Here is a 23,832-nt window from a genome sequence, read left to right as displayed (position 1 = left end):
CGTTGGGATGTTCGTCACTTGCCATTTTTGTGGATATGATGTTTGAAGCTTTCCAGCTTCTGCTTACAGGGTTGTCTGATTTCAGTTTGCATGTATTTGCACTAGTTTGAAAGCATAAGAATAAAACTATTTTTAAGCAAAGACATTTCCTTCTCACTGTTCTTTTTGCTCATTATTTAATATTTTTATAAGCTTTTGTTGAATGCTGAGTCTGGCGGTCTCTGTAAACAATGTGAATAATAACTTTAATATCATAAAATCCTTGAGCTATTTTTTGGTGACTGTATTATAACTTTTTAAAAGATGGATAAATCCTGTATGAATGAGCTAAAAATATGGTCAAATTGTGCAGATGCTGAGAAAAAGTAACATGCCAGACACTTAACGCTATGCTGCCATCTTGTGGTCATCAAAGAAAACCATCCATCCATTTTCTATAGCCGCTTAATCCGTCGGTTGGTTCACGGGAGGGGGGGAGGGGGGGGGGGGGGGGGGGGGGCTGGAACCTATCTCAGCAGTCATCGGGCAAGATGACTGGACAGGTTGCCTGTCCATCACAGGGACACACAGAGACAAATGAGACACCAATGAACCTAACATGCATGTTTTTGGATGGTGAGAGGAACCCACATATACACTGGGAGAACATGCAAACTCCACACAGAAAGGCCCCAGCTGGGAGTTGAACCTGGAACCCTCTTGCTGTGAGGCGATGGTGCTAACCAACACACCACCGTGCAGCCCTCAAAGAATATATAAATATAATGATAAAAATCAATATGGCAAACATGATAAAAACAAGTTCTTTATTATGATATATGCTTCTTATTTATCTTTAAATAAAATCTTCACAAATATTTTCTATTCATATTAATATACTGGACTGCACATAATAGTCCATAAAACATTAAGTAACTAAGGAACACTACACAGAATGAGCCACTGTAAATACTACAAGTTAAGATGTACATACGAAGACAAAAAGATCCATGCTTCAGCATCAATGGTTTCACAGCCCAGGGTGGTGAAACATAATCTAAATTCTTGCAGAGAAAATTGGAAAAATATTGACGTCACAAGTGAAGAAATACACTTAAAAATGCACTTAAAATGACCCATAGATTAAGATTCAGATTTGGTACTGTCAATACAACTAAATTACCACGTTATCAAGTAAATATTAAAATACATTAAGCTACAGACAGCTTCAAAAGAGATGCGCTCCTCCTGCTGATGCATTTTGGCAGTTTGCACAGACAGCTACACATTTCTTCTGATGCAGTTGGTTGGAGAAACAGTAGCTCATTAAGCATGCTGTGTGATCAGAGGCATGCTGCATGGATGTAAAGGCACTCAGCGATTCCTACAGGTATCCTCCACCCATGGAACCGACATCCTTTTCACTCTGGCAAGCATTGGTGTTAATAAAATAAAATGTTCTTTAAATGTTATTTTAAAGATAGTTTTTGCAACAAAAACCTAGCTAGCAAACAACACATTTACTAGTTTTGCTGTAACCTAGCTTGTAGACATGTTTGTTAGCTAGCTAGGTTTTTTGTAACCTAGCAAGCTAGCATGAATGTCAGTCAAAACTGGCATATAAACTGGCAAGGACCTGGAAAAACTCCTCGGACAAGGTATTAAGTATGTTATAAAAGCCAGAGCTTTAACTTATAGCCTAACCTTAGTATTATTTGTGATATAATTAATCAAATACTCCATTTTACACAGCCTAATCCTTGAAACAGAGCATTCTTTTTTCAAAAATGAAATGTGAAAAATGCCATTTTACTAACTGAACAGATGTGATCAAATGTATGAACCTGCTGTTGAGGGACAAGGGCTCAACTGACTGAGCTAAAGCTGACACAACCATGTCTAAGTCTAGGTACTCATCATCTGTTTCTGAAGGAGCCAAAATGGTATCAGATGGTGCAAAAACTTTTACATGTGAAATGCCTTACATCCTGAGTTCTATGATTGTGTTTCTTGTTGGTTAATGGTAAAGAAACAGGAACTCTGACTAATCCAGAAATATAAATGATCTGATCTCTTCCTATAAAGACAGTGGTGAAAAATGAGTGAGATGAGATGATGAGTAAGTAATGAGCAAGTAAGAATTTAGTTTTAATACTTTGAATTTAATCTTTAAATTGGAAAAACAAGCAGGCAGACTTTAAAATTTGAATATCTTCACTGACTTTGTTTGCCTGCTTTATTTTACCTGAACTCAAAGAGTTGAAGGAATGATTCAGATGTTGAATCAGTGAATCACAATAAAGAATGTGGGACCAGGGCCTTGTGACCTCTCTACATTCAGCACACTTGGCTCTCAGTCTTCATAATGGTTGCTACTGCCCTGATTTTTGGCGAAGAATAAAGAGCCTTTTCAGGACATTTAAGAAAGCCAAAATATGAAATGCAATGGTTTAACGTAACAAGAGGTCCTTGCTAAGCTGCCTCTGTTCCCTTCTGGTAAATCATACAGGCCAAATAGAGGGAGTATGGGTTCTCTGCAGTATGTAAGTGGACATTTGTACTATCATGTTTTTGGCTGGAATCACTCGATAACTTCATTGTGCAGGAACTGGTTCTTACATGAAAAATAGATGTTTGTAGGTGTGAAGAAGGAGAAGTTATAAACTAGGCTATATAGATAATGAAATTATATATATATATATATATGTTGCATCTTAATAGAACCAAATTCCCCAAAAAAGCTGCTCTCATTCACATATTTTTCTATTTCTGTTGTCAGGCAGCAAAATGACTCTAAAAGTGAAGATGAATGGTGGGCCATTAAGACTACATGTTCACACGCTCATTGTTGAAGTTCACTTTGAATACACCATGTGGCTTTTGCTCTGTATTAATGAAAGCGCAGCACAGCATCATCTGTCAAAACCACCACTCACTTAAGTTAAAGAAAACTGATTGAAAAAGTCCCATTTTAATTGACAAAAGCCGACATCTGTTCTGCAGAGACCTCTGCTTGGATAGAGAGGTTCAGCGCCGCGTCAGTGTGTGCTTACACACAGCAAGCTGGCATTATGGGTGACCACAGGGTTGATGGTTAGAGCGGCATGTTCCTCGATGGTGGCTCTCTCTTACACACATCCTGTGTTGGCCATGTCATTATACCTCCCTTGTTCAGAGTTGTATTGCTTACTTACGCATCAGTCTTGCCCTAAAACTGACTGTGTGCCAAGAGCATTAGGCCCAAGTTCACTCCAATGCAAAACAGACTTTATCTTCTGCATTTATACCTATCATCCATTTGCAAATGGAGTTTTCAATAATAATCCCAAACTAATTTCAAAGTGAGTATTTTTAGAAAGGCTTAAAAACCTCTAGAGTATCTGTGTGTACTTAGCAAACTGAGGAAACAATGACATCTCTACGTACTTTGCCTATACGTACATTCCCACTATTGCTTTGTATTATATGCATGTGTTGGAAACCTCAAAAATAATGGCGCCTCTATATCAGATTCTCTACGTCTGACTTGCTTTGATTGGACTAAATGTAGGCTTACAACTACATTTGGCAGTGCTGCACCACCTTACTGCTACCCACAGACGTGGGCCTTTGCCAATATTAGAATACTGCCACAGTATCCAACATTCAAAGTCTGCCATTAACAACAATTTTTGGATCAGACTCAGTTAGAAAAGGTCAATGATGCTCTGATGATATAGAGTTTTCTTAAGAAATGGAGGGAAAAACATCAGCTTAAAGGAACATTGAGGTTTTAGTTTCAGCTTTAAAGCTGGCTAGGTCTCTCTTCTGCTCAGTATGCATGATGAATCCAGAGAGGATCATTAGAAGCTCTTCAGGTTTTAGTGTCTTTAAGCTCATTGTTGAAGTTTCATAGATTTTATAGCTTTCATCAACAACTAGCTGGTGGACCTGAAACATCTAGTAAGCTAAAGACCCTATTACATCTACTTGGAGCTAGTAAAGACAAATAGACATAAATGTTTGACTTGCATTTATCAGGTGGCCAAAAACATGACTTCAACTAAATGGTAACTTTGTTCTTTGTCTGTTTAATGATTAAACTTTTAGCAAATATGTTAGCCACGTTGTGTTTTTAGGTGCATCATGTGATGTTCGGGTTGTGGTGGAAAAACAAATCATCAGAGGTCTCAACCATGATCTCATGACCAATGTCTATAGTATTTACACTGTGTCGAACATGAACATGTCAATGACATAATGACGTTTGAAAATGCTACACTCCACTCGTCTAACAATACTCCTCTCCCTGTGGATCGGGCAGGTCGTTGAGGTCCAGGAAAATGGAGGTGTTGGACAGCTTGCGGCCGTTTGATGACAGGTCCAGCAGCTCCTCAGCAGTGCTCGGCACTGAGCTGATGTACATGTCCCACACCTGCTCTGGAGAGTCCAGCTCCAGCAGCTTTTGCTTGATTTTCATGTTCTTCTCAATGTTCCTTCTCTTGTGCTTGAACTCCAGGATGGTTTTGGTGTAGCGGTTGATTGTGGTGACCGAGGATGCCATGCAGGCCGTGAAGGAGCTCCACGCCAAACTAAGAAAGAGACAAAAAAATTCATGTAAGCCACTTTATTTAGTAGGAGATTATTGTTTTGAATCTAAGAGGTTGAATTATGGAAATCTTAGAACTTGGATCAAAAGATATGAAATTGTACTGCTAATTTTACTACTTTCTATGACTAAATGATATCAACAACAACTTGTAACCTGGAGGCCAAAGAGGAAGATAAGCAAGTACCAGGGTGATCTTTTAAAACTTTTTTGTGTCAGGAAAGTTTTTCCTCAACGATCCTGGCACAACAACCATGGTTTTGCCCGAAAAAACAACTTCAGAAAAAAGGATCTCTCATTATTTTAGCATGCTGACATAACAATTACTGCACAAAAACATAATCGGTTGTCAAGACTGTTTTGTCACTTAATAATTACTGCATGACAAGAAAAACAAGTCTGTTTTGACAAGTGCTCAGCAGACAAACAATAACCAAAGGAAAAAAATGCCTCTTTGGACAGCTTTTCATATTAACATTATTCAGCTGCTGCATGGTTATCTTCCACGCCGTCCACGTCCTCACACGGCTGCTCTGGAAGTGTTTCATGGTGTCTTTGTGCTGAATTTAGATTGTGATGTCAGGCGACATCACTCAGTTTCAACGCTGTGTGCCGATGTGCTGATGGGGTGCTGAGGTGTACCTCTAAAAATTCCTTGTTTCATCTTTCATGGAACACGTTTTGTGACATTTTTTCCGTCACTTTGAAGACTCCTTTGTTGTCTTGTATGCATCCTGTTTTATCAATCATTGTCCGCATTGTTATGAAACCGACTCAGGCTCAAAGTTGTTAATGCTTGTCTTTGGAAAGCTATTGAAGACTTAAGTCAGAGAGACATGAAACAGGGCAATGCAGAACTGAAGAAAATCTCACTCACATATATGACCAACTGTAGTCCCACGTTTGAGGTTTCCAGTCCTCTGGGCCCATACTAACAGTCAGTTGGAAGGCTGTGGTAAACATCATGTGGGCCACCATGCCCAGCAGACCTGCAACATGTTGGGGGAGGTAATGAGCTAAACAAATTCTGAGCAACCAGTTTACTTCTCAAATGTCACCACGTGGTGGCAGTGTAGCACAGCTGAGTGAACAGCAGATGGAGTATATTATTGTACACATGGAAAACCAAATGAACTGAATGAAACATGTTATCTTCATGCAGCTTTGCACATCCACTAAATCACTATACAGCTTCAGAAAGGGATTTCCCTTGTAAAAACTTATCAGATATTTCAATTTTAAATATGAAATCTATTCTTTTTGATCATTTCCACCCTATGATCGTGCAAATTTTACTCATGACACTTTGCAGTGGGTCAGGTTAAGAATTACTAGATAGTGTGTAGAAGTTGCAGAATTAGGCATCAGTTTCAACAATCCCTAAAAAAACTCATCAGAATGACACATGGAAGGGATGCTTATTCAGAAATGTGCCGATAGTACATTTCACTAAAAAAAACAACACTTAGAATACAGGACTTTCGCTTATAAAATATTTCCAGATTTGTTTTATTTGTAAGATCTGCTTGTACCTTTTCTGGCAGGTATAGTGAAATAGCCAAAGTATTTATCACTATATCAGCAGCAGATTCTGAGGTTTCTAAGTGAGTCAAACCTGGTAATGCTGTTTTTAAAATGGTGTATCATCTGACCATGATCACATATACATTTATGGTGTCAAAAAATACAATACTGGTCAACTATGTGTGCCACAGCCAGTGTTTCTTTGTCAGCTTCAACAGGTTCCTTATTGGGATGAGTGAATCTTGCAGTACTTTTTAGTTGCACAGCACAGTGTAGAGGAGCTACTTGCTCATGCATGATTCATAAGCATCTTCTTAGGACTTGCAAATAGGACCAAGTGGTGCAATCACAGATATGCAGGTGGAAATATAGTAAATACAGGCAAAATGAAATTTTTTTTGTCGATGAGATAAAAACAAAATGAGACGCAGAAATCAGGAGAGTAACTTTACTGTTTGCGAGGCCCTCATGGTTTTAGTTGCTGTTGCTATGCAAGCTAAACTTTTCATCCTTGCATGACACAAATGCATTTCACAATGACATACTGAATATACGGTATATATAAAAAGCAGCTTGTCATACTGTACTAGCTGGTGAACTGCTGCTAGCAGTAGCAGAGATGTACTTAGCATCAAATACTTTACTGTATGAGTTGGCTAAAAACTGTGAGCACCCTTTTCTAGTTAAATGAATGTAAAAGCAAAAGCTGGAAATGGTTAGCACTTCGTTATGTACATAATAATGGTGTTTAGAGAGTGTGGAAGCTGTGGCAAATTATACAGTATCTTTAGTTGATTTTTGTAGTTATAAGTCTAAAAACCTAGATGAATTGAAGGAAGATTTCTCCTGTGAGTTACCATCAGTGGAACGGGTTAATATTTCAATTTAATATTACAGCAGATTAACACAAAGTTTCCTCAATTCCATCTCATTTTTAATTAAGGCAACACTAACTCCAAGCACAACAAAGGATTCAGGAGCTGTGGCCAATCCAAACGTGTCTATAATAAAACCAGGACAGCTAAAAAGCTATTTAAAAATAAGCAGTGGTAAATTCTATGGGTGTGGATGAAACCCAACTAGAATTGTTTTCAGTGTTCACAATGACAGGATGCTGATTTGTCTGAGAGTAAATAGGTGAGTGTAAAACTGTGTGTAAAACCTAGTTGAGGTTACAAGCTATAGTTGGCCAATAATATTACTAAAGTAAAGGATTATTTAGTAATAGAGGAGGAATAAAAAGCAGCAAGTGGAGCCTTCCAATCCGATTACCACATAAGCCGCCCAAATCCCTGGACTGAACAAGGGTGCACCAGATTCCGCAGCAAACACCTCAATTTTCATTTCATCCCTATCAATGGTTATGTTTATTCTCAAAGCAATCCCAGTGCTACATTATCATAATTATATGCAGATCAGGGACAGCTTTGTGTCAGGATGAATGAAACATTTCTGGGTCTCAGCACATTCTTACAATGGGAAATTATGCATGTTTGGTACACATAAGGTGAAGTCGAAAATGTCAATCCGAGTAATCTTTTTTTAGGAACAAAGCACTTAACAGGGACATGCTACACTGGGGATGTAATACCCTTCAGGTGTACCACAGTTGAGCCTTATTCTACGCTAGGGGGCAGCAAAATCAACCAAAATGAAGAAAAGAGGTATAACAGTATAAGATGCTGAAGAACTTTCAATAGAAATATGATCTTGTTTCTCATTTATCTGTTCTTTTCTTGTACACAAACCTGAGTTAAACTTTTACAAAAAAAATATGATCCAATTAATTCTGAAGGTATTGGAAAATCAATATTCAGACATTTTTTTCTCCTACCAACAGCTGATGAACTCCTGACATACTTCATCAATCCCCAATGCTCTCATGCCAAACAGAAGCAATATGTTTTATTCAAAGTTCCAGGCTCGTTAACAGGGATTTGTTAACAGATAATGTTAGCAAGTGTAGGCTACATCCTTTCATAGAACATACTAAGCATTAGAAAATACTACATGGGCCATCCCATAACGACAGCTGGAGTAATGTCTGTGCTGAAGCCAGCTGCTGATGTAGCTTCTTATTAATTGGTGGTGAAAACTCCTGACTCTTTGATTTGAGTCAGTTACTTTTGAATAGCTATTCTTTTGATTTAACAGGTAATTTTGACATCTGTCTCAGCATATTGTCACTAATATCCTCATGTTAGCAAGTAAAATCCAAGATAGTCCCAAGTGTCTGCAAGCTAGTTTATTGGTATGCCGAGGCTATCTGAGCTCTACGAGTAAGTGACTCATCAAATGGAGTGATAAGGAATAACTCCTTCTGTTCCCTACATTTCTACAGCTAATACAATGTTGTTCTAGACATAGCAAGTTGAGATCCATAAATAATATTTCAAACTGAATATTAGGTAATACAGTAATACATGTCTACCAATACACAGAAAGGTCAAATGTGTAGCATCGATGTTCTTGTTACAATACAGTGCACTGCTGGGAATCTTGGCTCGTGGCACTCGTGTAACAAGGGTTAATTTGGCTTGTGTAAAATGATTGTTTTTAGCCTGACAAGAATAGTCAGGTGGAACTTTTGTCTTCTTTTTCTGTTTCTGTACATTCGTTTATGGGGGAGCAACATTCGCGACAAAAGACACGGTCCCGCCTAAACTCTTCCTCTTTTTTCTGATGTTCGGTGACGAAAGGTGGAAGAAAATAAAGACCTTCCAAAAGAGCAGCGGCGTGGTCTCCATTCGTTCTAACCTTAACACAACGCAGAGGTTTCATACCGGTTACACTCGTGATGTTTTTTTTGACACTTACGATCCACAAAAATATGCAGACCAATGCATGTTTTTACAGCAACACTCCATGACAATAGCAATAGCTCCCCCAGCAAGAAAAAAACAACCCCACCATACCACAACAACTGCTCAGGAACAGCTTGAGAAACAGGGCAAAGAGCCAAAAGCAAAGACCTGGCCTTCAAACTCCCAGATCCCAATTTGATGAAGATGCACTGGAAGACGATCAATCCACTGAGACCCAACGCTGTCCTGGGAAACAAAGGAGGAGTTGCCAGAATTCTTGTGCCAGATACCAAAGGACAACCCCATAGATCAGTGATACTCACTATTTTTTTTCTCAAGAGCCACATTGGCAGAGCAAAATCAAGGGAAGAACCACTTTTACGACAACATACCAAAGTCTCCTTTTGCAAATATGCATTTCTACATATAAAACATCCCACAAAAAAAGAAACAACACAGCCAATACATTTTAAATAAGACCACATTTACCTTAATACTGGGATGAGCGGAAGCTGGCGTACATGTCCTTGACTTTCTTCATGTTGTATTTGTAGTTTGTTATTGTAATCATAGTGAGACATTCAGGATGAGCATGGTTTTTGTGCTGCTTTTTGCCCTTTTTTAAATAAAAACTGATTCATTGTGCTGCATCTCGCGCTGGCTAAAGGAGCTAGCGTGCACTGCGGTCAGGTGTGATGGTGGTTTAAGCGGGCCGCGTTGCCAGGTTTAACAGAGCCCCCTTTAGGAAACACCATTAAGCCTTAATTAATACTTAATAAGAATACTTCATACTACAAAAACGCAAACTTAATAAAAATACTTAATACTGTGCAGTATTCGCTGTGTGTTATTTGAAAAAATGTATTGTTATTGTTACCATATTGTTATAAGCTACTATGCGAGTGCGAGCCGCCAATTAAAGCTTGAGGAGCCGCATAATGAGTATCTCTGCCATAGATCAAGTGTTCATTCTCTGAAGAGTTTCAGCAGGAAGACTATTTCACTTTACCATTCAGCCCCTCTACTTACACATAGAAAAGTATATATATGTATATATGGACACCTATTACGCCATACACTTGTATAATAGGGTAATTGTACATTATAATAGGCATCCATGTCAACTGCCTTATTTGCTTATTTTTCAAATATAAATATGCGTACATGCCACTGACTAAATTTGGGATATTCTTTTAATCTAATGTATTATGTGCATGGACCTAAACCAAGATGAACCACTAACAAGCTGTGCTCCCTGTCATTTTCATTTGTAAATATTTAACTGTATAGTGCAAAGCATGCCAATGCAGCTCAAGCTACTTCCTCACATCATAAAGTGTTTTTTTCGTCCCTCTGCCACACACTTATTGTTCCCATTGTCACCTCAGTCGCAAGCTCCTTATACATTTTCATTATATGCCGCTTAATTGACAAGTGTAATAAACTCTAATCTAGCCCTTGAATTCTTCCTCTAGACCTCATTACCATAGTCTCTCTCATGCTTCTCATCCCATTAAAAGGAGCAACAACTTTTAAATGCCTTTCCAAATTCAAACATTTTAGTACAGCAAGCCCCACGCAATCTTGTATGCTTTGGAGGCTGTTTACGAGCCTACACACCGTGACAGATGATGCAATATGAAATGTCAAAAATCTTTTTTTTCCCTTTGTTTTGCAGCGAGATAAAACCCTTTAAAGAGTTCATCTTCCTTGTTTACGCAGCTCGCTTCTCCAGACGGTGAGCTTTGTTTAAATAAAACATAACACATGCAGACAAGGTTGAGAGAATCAGTTACAATTCAAAAGAAAGTCAGAATGGGGAAAAAAAACCTCAGTAAGGGTATGAAAACAAAACTTTAAGGGTGTTCCAGCCACAAAGGAGCATTCTGAGTGCAACTCCTGTCAACTGAAAATGCAAAAATGAGGACACCATAATAGGATGACTGATGGATTGTCAACAGCTGTTTTGTGACATGCTGAGACTCTGTGAATTTCACGTGTGCAGGCAGGTGAGTGTTTGTGCTTTCCCCTGACCTGATCTGTTCAGCAGAAAAGTCTGGACCACATTGTCTGTTTCTTTTCCTGAAAATCTCTGGTGTTTGTATGTGAACACAGCTTTAGTGGCATCTGTGTAAGTTAGCTGTAAGGTAGCTAACTATTTCTTGCATAAGACCGGGAAAACCGGGAAAAAAACAAAGACTTAGCAGGATGGTGGATGTTTTTTAGTCTACATGGACAACAATCCCTACCCCGTGATCCCTGCTAAGGAAATTTCAGCTCAGGAAACTTCCCTTTACAAAAGTCCTCCACTCAGACAACCATGCAACATCACTAACATCACCTGCACTTTTTCCATGCACTAGACGGCATGATCGTCCACCTGAGATATCTTTTACTGCCGCTATAGTAATTTAAGCACTAACAGCTAACATTTACAGCTAAACTAACCAAACAATGTTAGCTTAGCTTGTTAATAAGCTAGTTTTAACCCCTTAATGCCTGAATTTATATAGCTGTATATAAAAAAATGTTTTGTGTGTGTTTTACCCCTTAAGTAGATGGTAAATAATGCTGAGATTATTAATTTCACTTTTGCCCAAAAAATAAATAGAAATTTTGGTATGTTGCTTATTTGCAACACCAGGCATCCTGGTCAATAATAAGATAACAACAACACAGTAATATAACAGTGAAAAAAAAAACGTTTTATTATTCACCCTTTTTTTTTTAACATATTTATTTATATAAAGGTTCCTAGGTCCGTAGTGAATATGGAGTCGGACTAACCGGCATTGGGGGAATAAAGATGCTATCTCAGCTGGTTGATTGAGTCAAACGGTTTGTAGCATATATGCGACAATAGGCGTTACTTTTACTGCAGTGTGATACGTTTGCATGTGTATTAAGTATTAATATACTAAGTTTTCAAACTAACTAATTCAAGCAAGCCACTGTGATTGATGGGCAATTCTGCAATTCAGCTTAATATGAAATGAAGGGATTGTTCAGTTCCTCCATACAGTTCCCATTGGCCTTTATACTGAGCATTTCTTGGCTTGTAACAGGTGAGAAGTGTAACACTTATAACGAAAGGATTCATTTCAGATAAGTTAGAGGTTTTGTATTCAGGTTTACTGTCATGGCCAATCAGCAGACTTAATGCAACAGAGCCATAATGAACTAAATTTACTTCACCTGTGCTTTCCTTGCTATAACCGCACAAAAATGTCGCTGTGGAACCGTTTGTCAGGTGAGCAAAAACGCAGCAAAAAAAAAAAGAGAAGAGTTTTCTGTTTCTGCTAGATATATGAATAGCCAAATATTTGCTTACAGATCAGCCATATAGACTTCATGAAATCACACATTTCATAGTTAGATCTTATGTCTATGTAGGTTAAAAAAAACAACTTCATCAATAAATAAAGAAACCAATGAAAAGAAAACACCAAAATAAGAATAAAAATGAATTATTTGATCAATAAATGTTGAAATAAATCAGAATACAACCTGAATAAATGCATAGAAAATCAAGTAATGACAAGTCAAACAAGCAAACTAGTTTATGTAATATCTTCAGCTTTTTTTAAAGCTCACTTGGCCCCTGTAACCGCCCTAATATTTAATACTTTGTGATATCTCCAGGGTGTTTTTCATGAAACTGTTGTTCATGTGTTTATGTATTTGCTCCTGTATTTCTGGTCTCGTTGTGTGTTCTTTGTTTTACGCTGCTGTCTTGGCCAGGTCACTCTTGGAAAAGAGGTTTTAATCTCAGTGTGTTTTTTCCTGGATAAATAAAATGATACATTACTATAACTGTAATATCACTGGATATTATCATTAATTCCTGGGTTTGAATCTCATTTAATTGTATAGTCTCAGCTATACAGTTTATTGTATAGCTGAGACAGATTTATGTCAAATGGCACGAATGAAGTTTCCAGCAAGTGAGAGGTTTGAGTGTTATTTAACTAGCTCATTTCTGTTCATTACTTCACATTCTGGCAGGAATTCATTATTTATTTATTTTCACCGTGTTGTGAGTCAAAAATCAAAGCAGCCTCGGAGAATCCAGTTCTTACACCAAATCGATCGATATGAAGCTTTAAGTGTAATAACTTTTAAATATCCATGTGTTTCTTTAAGGAATTCCCAAAAGGGACCAACTTTTAAATCACAATAGATATAAAGGAAAAATCGTGTTGTTTTCCAACTGTCGACGATGACTTTTTGCCAAAATACTGTATATTAGTCTCACCACCGCTTTAGCAAGAATTGCACTAGCAGGTAAAAAACCGATTGGAATATCTTTTCAACAGATGGATTTTTTTTTTTGAGTTAGTACAAGGAGGAAGGTTGTACACGGGACACAACTCTTCAGAAAATGTCTGTTTTAGAGACTTCTCGAATTTGACCGGATGAAGTAAAATGCTGCGAGATGCTGCTTTTGAGCCAAGTATCTTTCACTGCTGAATCACTGCTCAGAGAGTGGTGGTCGGCATCATTTCCACAGATGGATTAGTGAGAAGGTCATTGTTAGAATTCCTGCACTCAGAGTTGGAGGCAGACTGCAAACTAGCTGAAAATCTCCTCAGGGGCTTTGGGGCAGCAACTGGCCTGAATGTGGGATTGGACAGATGCCAACATGCAAGCAGGGTAAAACACTGAATTGTTTTGAACTAAAATGTTGAACTAAAAATAAATGGGAAACTAGCTTGTGCTTCCTTTGTGTCTGAATTGCATATTTAAAGATAATCCAAATTGGTTATTACCAAAAAGTACAAATTTTATCAGGACACAGTGGATCAGTGGATCTTCTAGTTAATGTGCCTCCTTGTTACTCAGCTTTGTTTTAATGTTAACTATACATTACTTTACTCTATAAAGTATAATAATGTTTCGTTCGAGTGGCAGGATGGCATCTCCTCCTCCTTGATAGACACACAGCTGTTGTAGCTCTGTTTGCAGGGTGTGGCCCTGCACATCCATGAGCAGGTGTTGGCCTTTGTCCCTGGCTGGATACTGATCTCCTGGTGCCGGTGTGGTGGGCTGCAGCAGTGAGAATTCTGAGAATTTGTGTTGCATGTGTTTGATGTTTTAGTTCTTTAACCCAATTCAGAACTCATGTGCTGTTTTAATTGTCTGCTGTGCTCATAAATTCTGGCCATATGTTTCTTGAGCTGGGGCTGGTGGAGGGGTAGCGACCTGCTCTTTGGATGATGGTCCTGCCTCAAGTTTTGCAACTACTTTTACATTTTATTACAGAAAACTGCCGTTTCTTTTAAAGAAGAGTTCAAATAAAAGATTTTATGTAAATAAAGACTTTGCACTCTGTTGGTGGTCTTTCCAACCTGTGTGCTTTACTCTCATCTTTAATAATCTTGGGGGTGGAAATGTAGCCTCCATGTGGCGTTGTCAGATAACCTTCACTTTTAAACGGTACCATTTGTAGCTGAAAGAAAACCTAAATTCCCTTTATAAGCCCCTCTCCTGCAACTTTACTATAGGCTTCTACACTTTACTCAGTAAAGTTTTATGAAAAAATGTTCAACTGGTATGACTTGGCTGGAGGTAATGGCTGTGTTCGAAACCGCCTACTTCTCCTACTACTCCCACTACTCCCACTACTACTAACTTTAACTTTTTTAAGTTCCCGGATGCATACTAGATTCTCCGAAATGTTGGGTATGCATCATGAGGTTACTACTCATACTCAAACTACCCAGGATGCAACGTAACGTGACGTCGCCGATCGTCATTTCCTGTCAAAACGGCAGTTTCAAGCTATCTACAACGAGGGTAGGTTCACTTCCTGTTTTCAAAACAAAAGCACCAATTGTACCATCATGGCTTTCCCTATGATAAAAGGCAACGGGTATTTTATTTTGTGAAAATAACCAGAAGTGCGTTGCTCACTGCGGCTAGCTTTAGTAGAGCCGAATTCATGGGAACAAAGTTGTAAATAGTTGGTATTTTGTCAGGTTTTCAACACCTTTGGGGTCTAAACGACTACTTTCTCGCCTGAAAATGTTTCAAATGTTGCTAAAGTTATATATTTACAGAATTTAGAGCTTAAGCGAAATCAGCTTCAGGCCGGCTGATGTCGGCTCGGGCAGGAGCGAAATGCACTGTGTGTGAACGCTCTGCATACTGTCTGATTGAATGAGTATGCCGTTTGCAAGTAGCCCATGACTCCTCCTTCTCGCCTCCAGTGGCGGCTCCTGACATTTTTTTAGGTAGTGCAATTTCCAGTCTGTGAAAGCTGCATCAGAGTGTGCTGTGCGAAGCTGAACCGATTGCACTGATGCAAACCTGTTATGTTCCCACGCAGGAAATAAAATGTCCAATCATCCAGAAACTCCTTGTCTTCCTTAAATAAACACAACGCAGAGTCGAGGGGTTATTTGGTCTTCCAAATAACCAAAGTGACTGCAATTTCCCCCCGTTATGTCCATAAGTACCATAAAAGTCCATAGGACTGAGGTATATTTGTCTAGGTAGCATAATTTATTGTAATAATTTTAAATAATTTTTTGTTATTTTTTGCATAATTTGCCAATCAGTTAATATTACACCTTAACCATTATTTATTTATTTTCCTCATATTGTTCCAGGATTCTATGAAATAAGTAAACACATAAGCTCTTAATGATAAGATTCATTCAATTTTCATTCTAAAGAATGTAATTAAAATGACAACATATAAATCCAAGTCAAGTGTTTATTGAAGTTTTGGAAAATATGACTTAGAAAAGGATAACCAGTTGTCAAACATGGTTAAGTGCAGCTTACTTATGTGAGATTTCTCTCTTTTTTAAATATAATACTGCACCATTAACAATGAATGTGTCATTATACATTCTGCTATCATTGTCAACATTATATAAAAGATTTAAATCATTACAAGTCAATGACTGAGCACAAAAGGGTAAGTTATTCAGCTACATCAAATACTACCTGGAAAAATAGCAGGGTTGGTGGAGCCCTGGGTTTCATCTTTGCCTCGCAAGGCGAGCCCGAAAATCCTGCAAAATTCTTCCAGACTTCCTTCTCCGCATTAGTACGACGATGACTAAAGGGTACTTCTGTCAGAAACACTACCGTATTGTTGCACTCGACACTCGCCATCTTCTTCATAGAATGTTTTTTTTTTTTTTTCTTTATTGAAAACCACAATGTTACAGCAACAAGTAGAATGTTCATGGTCCCGCGCAACAGACATATGACGAAAGCACGTTGTGCGTCGTTTGTGCGAGCACATAAACCCTCATAGAAAATGCATTGGGAGCAGGATTTTTGAAAAAAACCGAGGTCCCATTCATGTCAATGGGAGCTTCCTGGTGCAAATTCGACCCTGACAGAAATCGCACAAAATGGGCGTAGCAACACCAGGCGCGACCTTAATCTGATTGGACAATGACATATACAACCAGTTTGCCTACAGTAGATCAGTCCCACTTTAGCAACTAGATAAAAAAAAAAAAAAAACTCCGTGTTTGGTAGTGCGTCGCACAAATCGCCCCTATGGAGGAGCCGCCACTGCTCGCCTCCTCTACTCATGTCTGATACAACAGCAACCTTAACACCCCGTCCTGATATACAGCGAGCGAAACAACGACGAAATGTCGCGCAAGGGTGTCCTGATAAGCAGTGACCATTTTGTCGCGAGTGATTCTATTGATTCAGAATCCAAACCAATCCAAATCAAATTCTCCTCGTCCATTCTTCGCTGAGCGCTGCTAACTTGTTGCTAACTAGCTTGTCAACCGGAAACAGCGTGTTCAAGCAGTAAGAAGTGTTAAGGGGCGGGACGCCGCCGCAAAATGTCGTCCAGATAGAGACAGCGCGGGCGTTTTTTTTTTTAGGGGTAGGCGGCATTGCTGGACAGAGTGACTTTGCTTGCGGCATGTCAGGACAGGCTCATTGAAAAGTTCTAATTACTTTTTATCGCTCGCTCGCGTCACTGTTGCGTTGCTGTATGTCAGGACGGGGTGTTACTCTGCTAAAAATAAATTCCAGCAAAGTTACACACCTGTTTCCTAACTGTCCTATGCATGATTACGTGCTGTTGACAGTACATGTACCCAGATATCCATATCTACCCAGTTGGTAGCACAATTTGACCAGTATACTACTGACAAAACTAGCATTTGAAAGTTAGTCAGTACTTGCCAAGATAACCTCAGCCCGTAGGTTTGTAGCTTTGATGCTACCTTAGGGAATATGTTTTAATGTCACAGGACGACTTGTCTGTAGTTAAGTTTTTTTCACATTCAATACATAAAAACAGCAGGATGAAAACAATGTTGATTAGAACAAAGCTAAAGTATTACAACAAAAAAAAGTGTTACGCTTTGGAGAGGTGGAGGACTTGGCATATGAATAAAGGTGAATGACACTGAGTGTAATATAAAAAGGTTTAGCAAAATGATGTTCTAAAGAAATGATCTGACTTAAGTGCACACGGAGCTGTTCTCAAACGTAGCATATCATAGCACCCTCTTTGCCTACAGTTCTGGCCAGAGTTTTTTTCTGATCACCCAGCCCTGAGTAGTCACATATAAGTAGTGGATGATTTCCTATTCAATTTTTCTCATACATTACATTGAAACACAGCTTTTTACCCTCCCTGGACCTATGACAAAGAGACAGCTAATGCTAGCTCTGACTCCAATTTTTCTATGCACAGCCACTGAGAAAGTGAAGTTGACGTCAGGCTGCACTGAAGTTGGTGAAATTATTTTTGTTTGTGCATAATGTTGGAAGGATACCATTAGTACAAAGGCTGTCTTTAACTGCATGCAAACCTTCAGGATAATGATTTTATGCTGTCCATTGTACAGATCTATGTTGTCTCTTATTCCTTGGCAGTGCAATTTTTTTTTTCTTGGTAAGAAGCTTTATCTCTCTCTTTTTCCATTTTCAACAACAAATATGATCATTTTGAACAATTTCATAGCCAAACTAAACCAAAGCCAACCAGACGGCAAAGATGGAAGATGGGGCTCCCTTATCATAATGCAAACCATTGTAACGTGCCCTCACATTCTCTGCTTTCGCATTTTATTCAAAAGCAGAATCCAAACTTAACTGAACAATTGTGTCAGTGTTCATAGGCTCTACTTGCACAAGTTAACCAATCAGCGACATGTTGTAGACAAAGTTTCACCAACAATGTCCAAGAAAGGTTTATACCTGTTTTTTTTTTCAAAATAATGCAATAGTAATTATTTTCTTAAAATGTAAAGATAATTCAAATTATACTTATAATAATAAGAACAATAACAAGATATACATCCAAATCCTAACACTTGACTCAGTTACTCCATTTTATGTGACACATGGTAAATATCACGACACCTCTCACCTGAGAGCACAGTAAATATGGCAGCGAAGGCGTTGAGCTTGAGGCCATCGATGACGTTACCAAAGTGACACACTTCCAGAGACATGAGGATGCCCCCAGTGGCCAGCAGAAGGATGTACAGGCACTCTGCCACGATGCAGAGCCACAGCACTCCTGCAAAGACAGTTTGGTAAAGCAACAGCAAAGAGGAAGAATACAAAGAGGCATCCATGTCGCAACGATGGTTGGGAAAACGATGTGAGTTTGATGAGGTGAAATGCAAGGGTGAGAAGAGAGATAAGCTTTAGCTACGGTGAAGGACGAGGGCAGGGGTGGAAAAGAGGGAGGAGGGGGAGGAATAATGAGTAAAGAAAGGTCTATCAGTTCCCCCATAGCCCATATTATTAACCTTCACAGGGAGATAAAGGCTATACAGTGAGATATATTAAGAGACACAACATCCTGAGAAAGGTCTGTGTGGATGGTAGAAGGAAATATCGGCAGATTTAAATGTAAGCTGCAGTGAAATTGCTCACATCACCCAAGGGCAGGAAGTTATTGTGTGGTTAATTAATAACAGGTTGTGTAATAGATGTAATATGCTTGTCACCGAAAGTATCCCATTGTGATTTCCTGAATAGAGTTACATCCTTCAGCTAAATGGAATGTCACACTTTAATAAAACATCTCTTTACATGAATTTGAAGTGGGCTCGTGGAAAGGCTTAGGAAATGTTCTGAGTGCATATTTAAGGCATTACAATTATATGCAAACAGGAACATATGACAAATGCTTTCCTTTTATAGCTCTTCAATAGTTGTACTACTTTATTATTGATATGATACCAGTACGTTGTAGAGTGAAGAGAGAAATTAAACTAGCAAATCTCTTGCTTGGAGGTCGACCATTTAATACTGTCCACAATACCAAGTCATGTCCCTGGTGGTGTAGTGGTCAGGATTCGGTGCTCTCACTGTTGTGGCCTGAGTTTGATTCCCGGTCAGGGAACTTTTCTTTCGTTAAATAATTTAGTTTCTTTAATTCCCCCCTGTCATGGCTTCTTGACAGCCACCCTTCCATGGAGACTATTTCTGATGAGGCTTGGGTCAACAGTAGATGGATCAGCTGAAGGCCCTGTTGCAGGTCTTTGCTGAATTTTTTGCGATTTTTATAGGGTCTCAAAAGTTCTTACAGAAATCAACTGCCTTTTTCAAACATTATTGTTGGTGCTTTCCCTCTGAATGTGATCTGAAGGATCATCTTCTAGATGGGGAAACATGATTTATGCACATAAACAGCCTGCTTAGTTAAATATGGCTTTGGTTTTCAAAAATAAATCCTTCATTATCATTGTTATGGTAGTTATAAACAGCAGTTTCTGCTTTGTTGGCCCCTCCATCCACCCAAAGCTCCTCCTAATGCAAACTTTATCGTTTTATAACTACTTTACTACTATATTCTTCTTTACCTGTTATAACTATTATGGCCACTAGAGGCTGCTGTCAATATGAAATGTATGTTGAGAAAATAAAGCAAAAAATATTTTCATCTTTGCTGCTTGATTTAGGAATTTGTTCTCTGTAGTTCGGGGCCATGTGTTGTGAATGTGGACTTCCGTTATCTACTGTAATTACCCATTAACTAAGAAGCAACCCATTGTCAATGACACACCAGTTTTTTTCCAGACCATTTTAAACAACAACATCCAAAAAGATTGTGACATTTTGGTCTTCCAGACCTCCGGACTGTTTTCCTCTTTGTACCAGTCCACCTTAAACGAGCTTACGTCCAGAAAATGTTGCTGGATGTTGTTTTTAAATGTTTTTTCTTTGTATGGTTCAGTTTAAACCTTTTTACAGATGTTGAAAAAATAGATTCATCAGGCAAAAAACAGCAGCTTTTCAGACCAAACAAAAGAGCCCGCATGAGAACAATGCTTGGCTGTTTGCACAGGGGATGCAGCAGGAAGCAGGTCTCAGCAAAGCAGAAGAGCCGAGGGAACTGATTTGCTGCCAGATGAAGATATAAAAGTGATCGATTTTAAAGAACACATCTGTACTTATTTCCCAGCGGTGCAAACAATTACTCCCAGAGATTTGTAATATCCCCAAGAGCCAATCATTTGTGTTAGGCTAAAGTATTTTAAACCCATTAGAAAAAGAAACATCGATAAGAGGGGAATTATCATAATCTTGCCAGTGATGCTTGGAATGAATTGCTGGCTTGAATATAAAAAATGAAATATATGCAGCACCCGGCCAAAATATACTTTTTAACAAGAGTCTGAACATGGATAAAAACAACTTCAAAAATCTTTGAAGCTGATTGCCCTAAAACTTTAACCGGATGTTTATCATTACAAGCATAATTTAGATGCATCAACCAACAGATCTAACTGAAAAAATTAGCTTTGTCTGACTGTGCTTGGTGCCTTTTCTCAGCCTCTTATGATTCCTGAATCATTGTTCTGCACTTTTTTCACATGACTGACATTTTTTTTCTTTGTTTATATACAACATCTTATAAAAGAGATTCTTACCTCTTTCATTAGGCGGTGCGACATATATGAAACTTCTGCATTTCTCACCTGAAAAAGAAAGTAAATGAGACATTTAAGTGACACGCAGTGACTGCAGGCACCACTGTAACATTCTGATAAGTTCATCTGTATCCCATCATATTCTCAGACTGATGTTAGGAGCTACAGGCAGACTCTCTGAAACAGGGATAAAGATGCTATGTAGATTTTAAAGGTAAAAAAAAACATAGTCTGATCCAATCTGTGAAGGGATTTCCTTTCTGAGTTTGTGCAGTGCAACAAATTCTATCCTCCCATCAGTGAAAATCTGCTGGGCTATAACCTTACAGTCAACACAACAAATGCCTTATGGCACCCTGAAGACAAAAACTAAACTCTGTAGCCTAATATATTGTTGACATGCAGCGTATGCAGGCAATAGCTGGCTTTTCTGCAGCTGACCTGTAAATCATCTGAGCAGGTTCCACAAGAGTGAAGAAAATGAACTCACACGCAGTGTGCCTGCAACCTTGCTTTTATGGGGGCATTAAAACCAAGGCGCACGGATTTCTCAGATAGTGACTCATACTTTGTCAGCTGGTGTCAGTTTTTCAAATAGTATTAGAATTTATTACTGAAAAAACCCGACGCATTTTTACGGAAGAGTATTAGGGCCAGGCATAAGAAAAAAATATTTATATTTTGCCTGTCGAGATTAAAGTCGAAATGTCGAAAATAAAGTAATTAGATGATGGACCAGAGGAGTTGACTTTTTTTCTCGAAAATTCGACTTTATTCTCCACATTTCGACTTTAATCTCGACAGGCAAAATATTATTATTTTTTCTTATGCCTGGCCCTAATACTCTTCCGTACATTTTGGACATACAAGGACCAAACTAAAGTTCTGTAACCTATATGATTTGGATGACCACAAAACGTCAACACTGAGGAGAAGATTGGAAGTGTTTGGTAATTGAAGAAAAAAAACCTAATTAATTAATACATGAATCTCGGTCCTGAAAAAAGAAGGAAAAAAAGAAAAACGAAGCTGGGATTTTTTTTTTTTCAGTGGTAAATAGACCAACGTTCCTTTCTCCGCGCGCACTGTCCGCGCGCCGCTGTGCGCTCCATCCCTCCAGTCGGTGCCCGCACAAACTTACCGGTCATGTTGACGTTCTGCTCGCAGGAGAACCAGATGCCGGTGTGAAACTTCCTCATCACGTACTTATCCTCCCCGGTCTCCCAGATGTACTGGACCAGCCGCGTGTCGTTGATGTTGGAGCTGTTGAACATGATGCAGAACGCCTGCTTGGTGGTGACCGGGCCGGTGCAGAAGGGTTTCACCACTTTGCGCAGCCCCTCGCACCAGTAGCTGGTGGTGAGCGCCGACACGGCCAGAAACAAGGCGAGGAAGTTCAAGGTGAGAGCCAGAGAGGCTCTCCGCCGCCGGTCTATCCCCATGACAGCAGCCGGAGTGACGACACTTAACTTAACCCCCCCCCCACCTCCACCGTGTATGAAACCGGATTCAGGCGACTTCTCCTCCTCAAATCCTCATAATCCGGTTATCCCGTTAATATTTCCGCAGCTAATTAACGCAGCGTGTCTAGCTTAGATGGTGCGCCTTGCACATCTGCTCCTTCAATGCAGCTCACTCTCATTTTATTTCCCACCCGCCCACTTATGCACTCCACCCTCTCACTCAGCAAACACACACACACACACACACACACACACACACACACACACCACCTCTCAGCATCATGCAAAGAGGTAGATGAGTAGCAGAGTGTGTACCTCCATGGGCCCTTATTAAAAATAACATTTACTATCATTACAGTTTTGTCATTGGCCATTTTTCATAGTCTCTAATCCTGCACTTATTTTTCAGGAATGTTTAGGCCTCAGTAGCTACACGAAAACAATGACCTCCCTGGAAGCCACCAATTACTCTCTTTAGATAAGAAAAACAACAAAAACGCTGGGCTTTCTCCTTTTGTGATGGACCCAACTTCCTGTAAATGGTCAGAAAGTTGAATCCAGACAAAGACTACCTCTGGTCTGGAAGAAGTTCCACACCGGGGTTTTTGGTTCAGATCAAGCTGAAAATTCTGGACCAAGTGAGTGAGACCTGAAAGCAAAGCACTCTTAAAGTAAATGTTATGTCACTGGGAACACTGGGAACCGGTTCTTGTTGAGAACCGGTTCCCAGTGTTTCAATTCCTTGGAATCGTTTGGCGATTTTGCAAACGATTCCCTTATCGATTCCAGTGGGCGCGAATGACGTCACCACACAACGTTGCATGGCGAGTCCAGTGCAGCCAGCAGCCAACAGTAAACATGGCGCCCAAGCGATACAAACGCTCGAAAGTTTGATTACACATCCCTAAAAGAGACGACAACAGGGCAACTTGCAAAGTGAATATTTCACCAAAGGGAGGAAATACTACCAACATGCAATAACTATGAATGAATGATTAACGTCGGTGAATCTGAACCCAGCAACGTTAGCAACGTTAGCATGTCCTCGGCTAACACTGCAGGTAACTAACTAACAAACAAACACTGCCTATCATGTTAGCACCATTTGCCTCATTGTAAAACCTGCTGTTAGTAACGGTTAAGGTTAAATGAATGCCTTCTCAGGGATTCCATTTAGATGAAATCATGAGAGACAGAGCCTGACTGGCTCAGAGCCAGAGGCTGGTGGTACTACCCCCAGTTCACCTCTACCTCCAGCTTCTCCTTTCACCAGAGCAGGGAAGAGTTAAATTACCCAGGCCATGATAGACCAATGTGGACCTCACCGTTGTTGGGTTTGTAAGGTCATGACTCGTGTTACTTCTAAACTAAACAAAGTTGATGCTAATCGACCGGTTTGTTGTCCTTTTTCTCCAAATGAGAATCGATAAGGGAACCGATAAAGAACCGAATCGTTAAACAGAATCAAAAATGGAATAGGAATCGTAAAAATCTTTCCCAATCGAAAAAATTCCCATCCCTACTCTTTGCCTAACATTTAAACCAACAAAATTGGTTGCAGAGCCACTTAGAGGCACATAGGAAAGGTGGCA

The 23,832-nt window shown here is 39.3% G+C and overlaps 1 protein-coding gene across 1 annotated transcript; it reads right to left on the bottom strand.

Moving 5' to 3' along the window:
* Positions 1–826: 826 nt before the first annotated feature.
* On the bottom strand, positions 827–22,219 carry gsg1l2b (gsg1-like 2b). The gene is made up of 5 exons (XM_075457083.1): positions 21,919–22,219; positions 20,778–20,825; positions 18,260–18,412; positions 5,445–5,556; positions 827–4,550 (listed from the first exon to the last, which is right to left on the bottom strand). The coding sequence occupies exons 1-5, from the start codon at positions 22,217–22,219 to the stop codon at positions 4,250–4,252; spliced, it is 915 nt and encodes a 304-aa protein (XP_075313198.1). The 3' UTR covers positions 827–4,249.
* Positions 22,220–23,832: the final 1,613 nt, after the last annotated feature.

The sequence above is a fragment of the Odontesthes bonariensis genome, chromosome 23 (assembly GCF_027942865.1).
Source record: "Odontesthes bonariensis isolate fOdoBon6 chromosome 23, fOdoBon6.hap1, whole genome shotgun sequence".
In the NCBI taxonomy this organism is placed as follows: domain Eukaryota; kingdom Metazoa; phylum Chordata; class Actinopteri; order Atheriniformes; family Atherinopsidae; genus Odontesthes; species Odontesthes bonariensis.
Note: the sequence above shows the minus strand (reverse complement) of the source record. Positions and strands in the feature narration are given on the sequence as shown.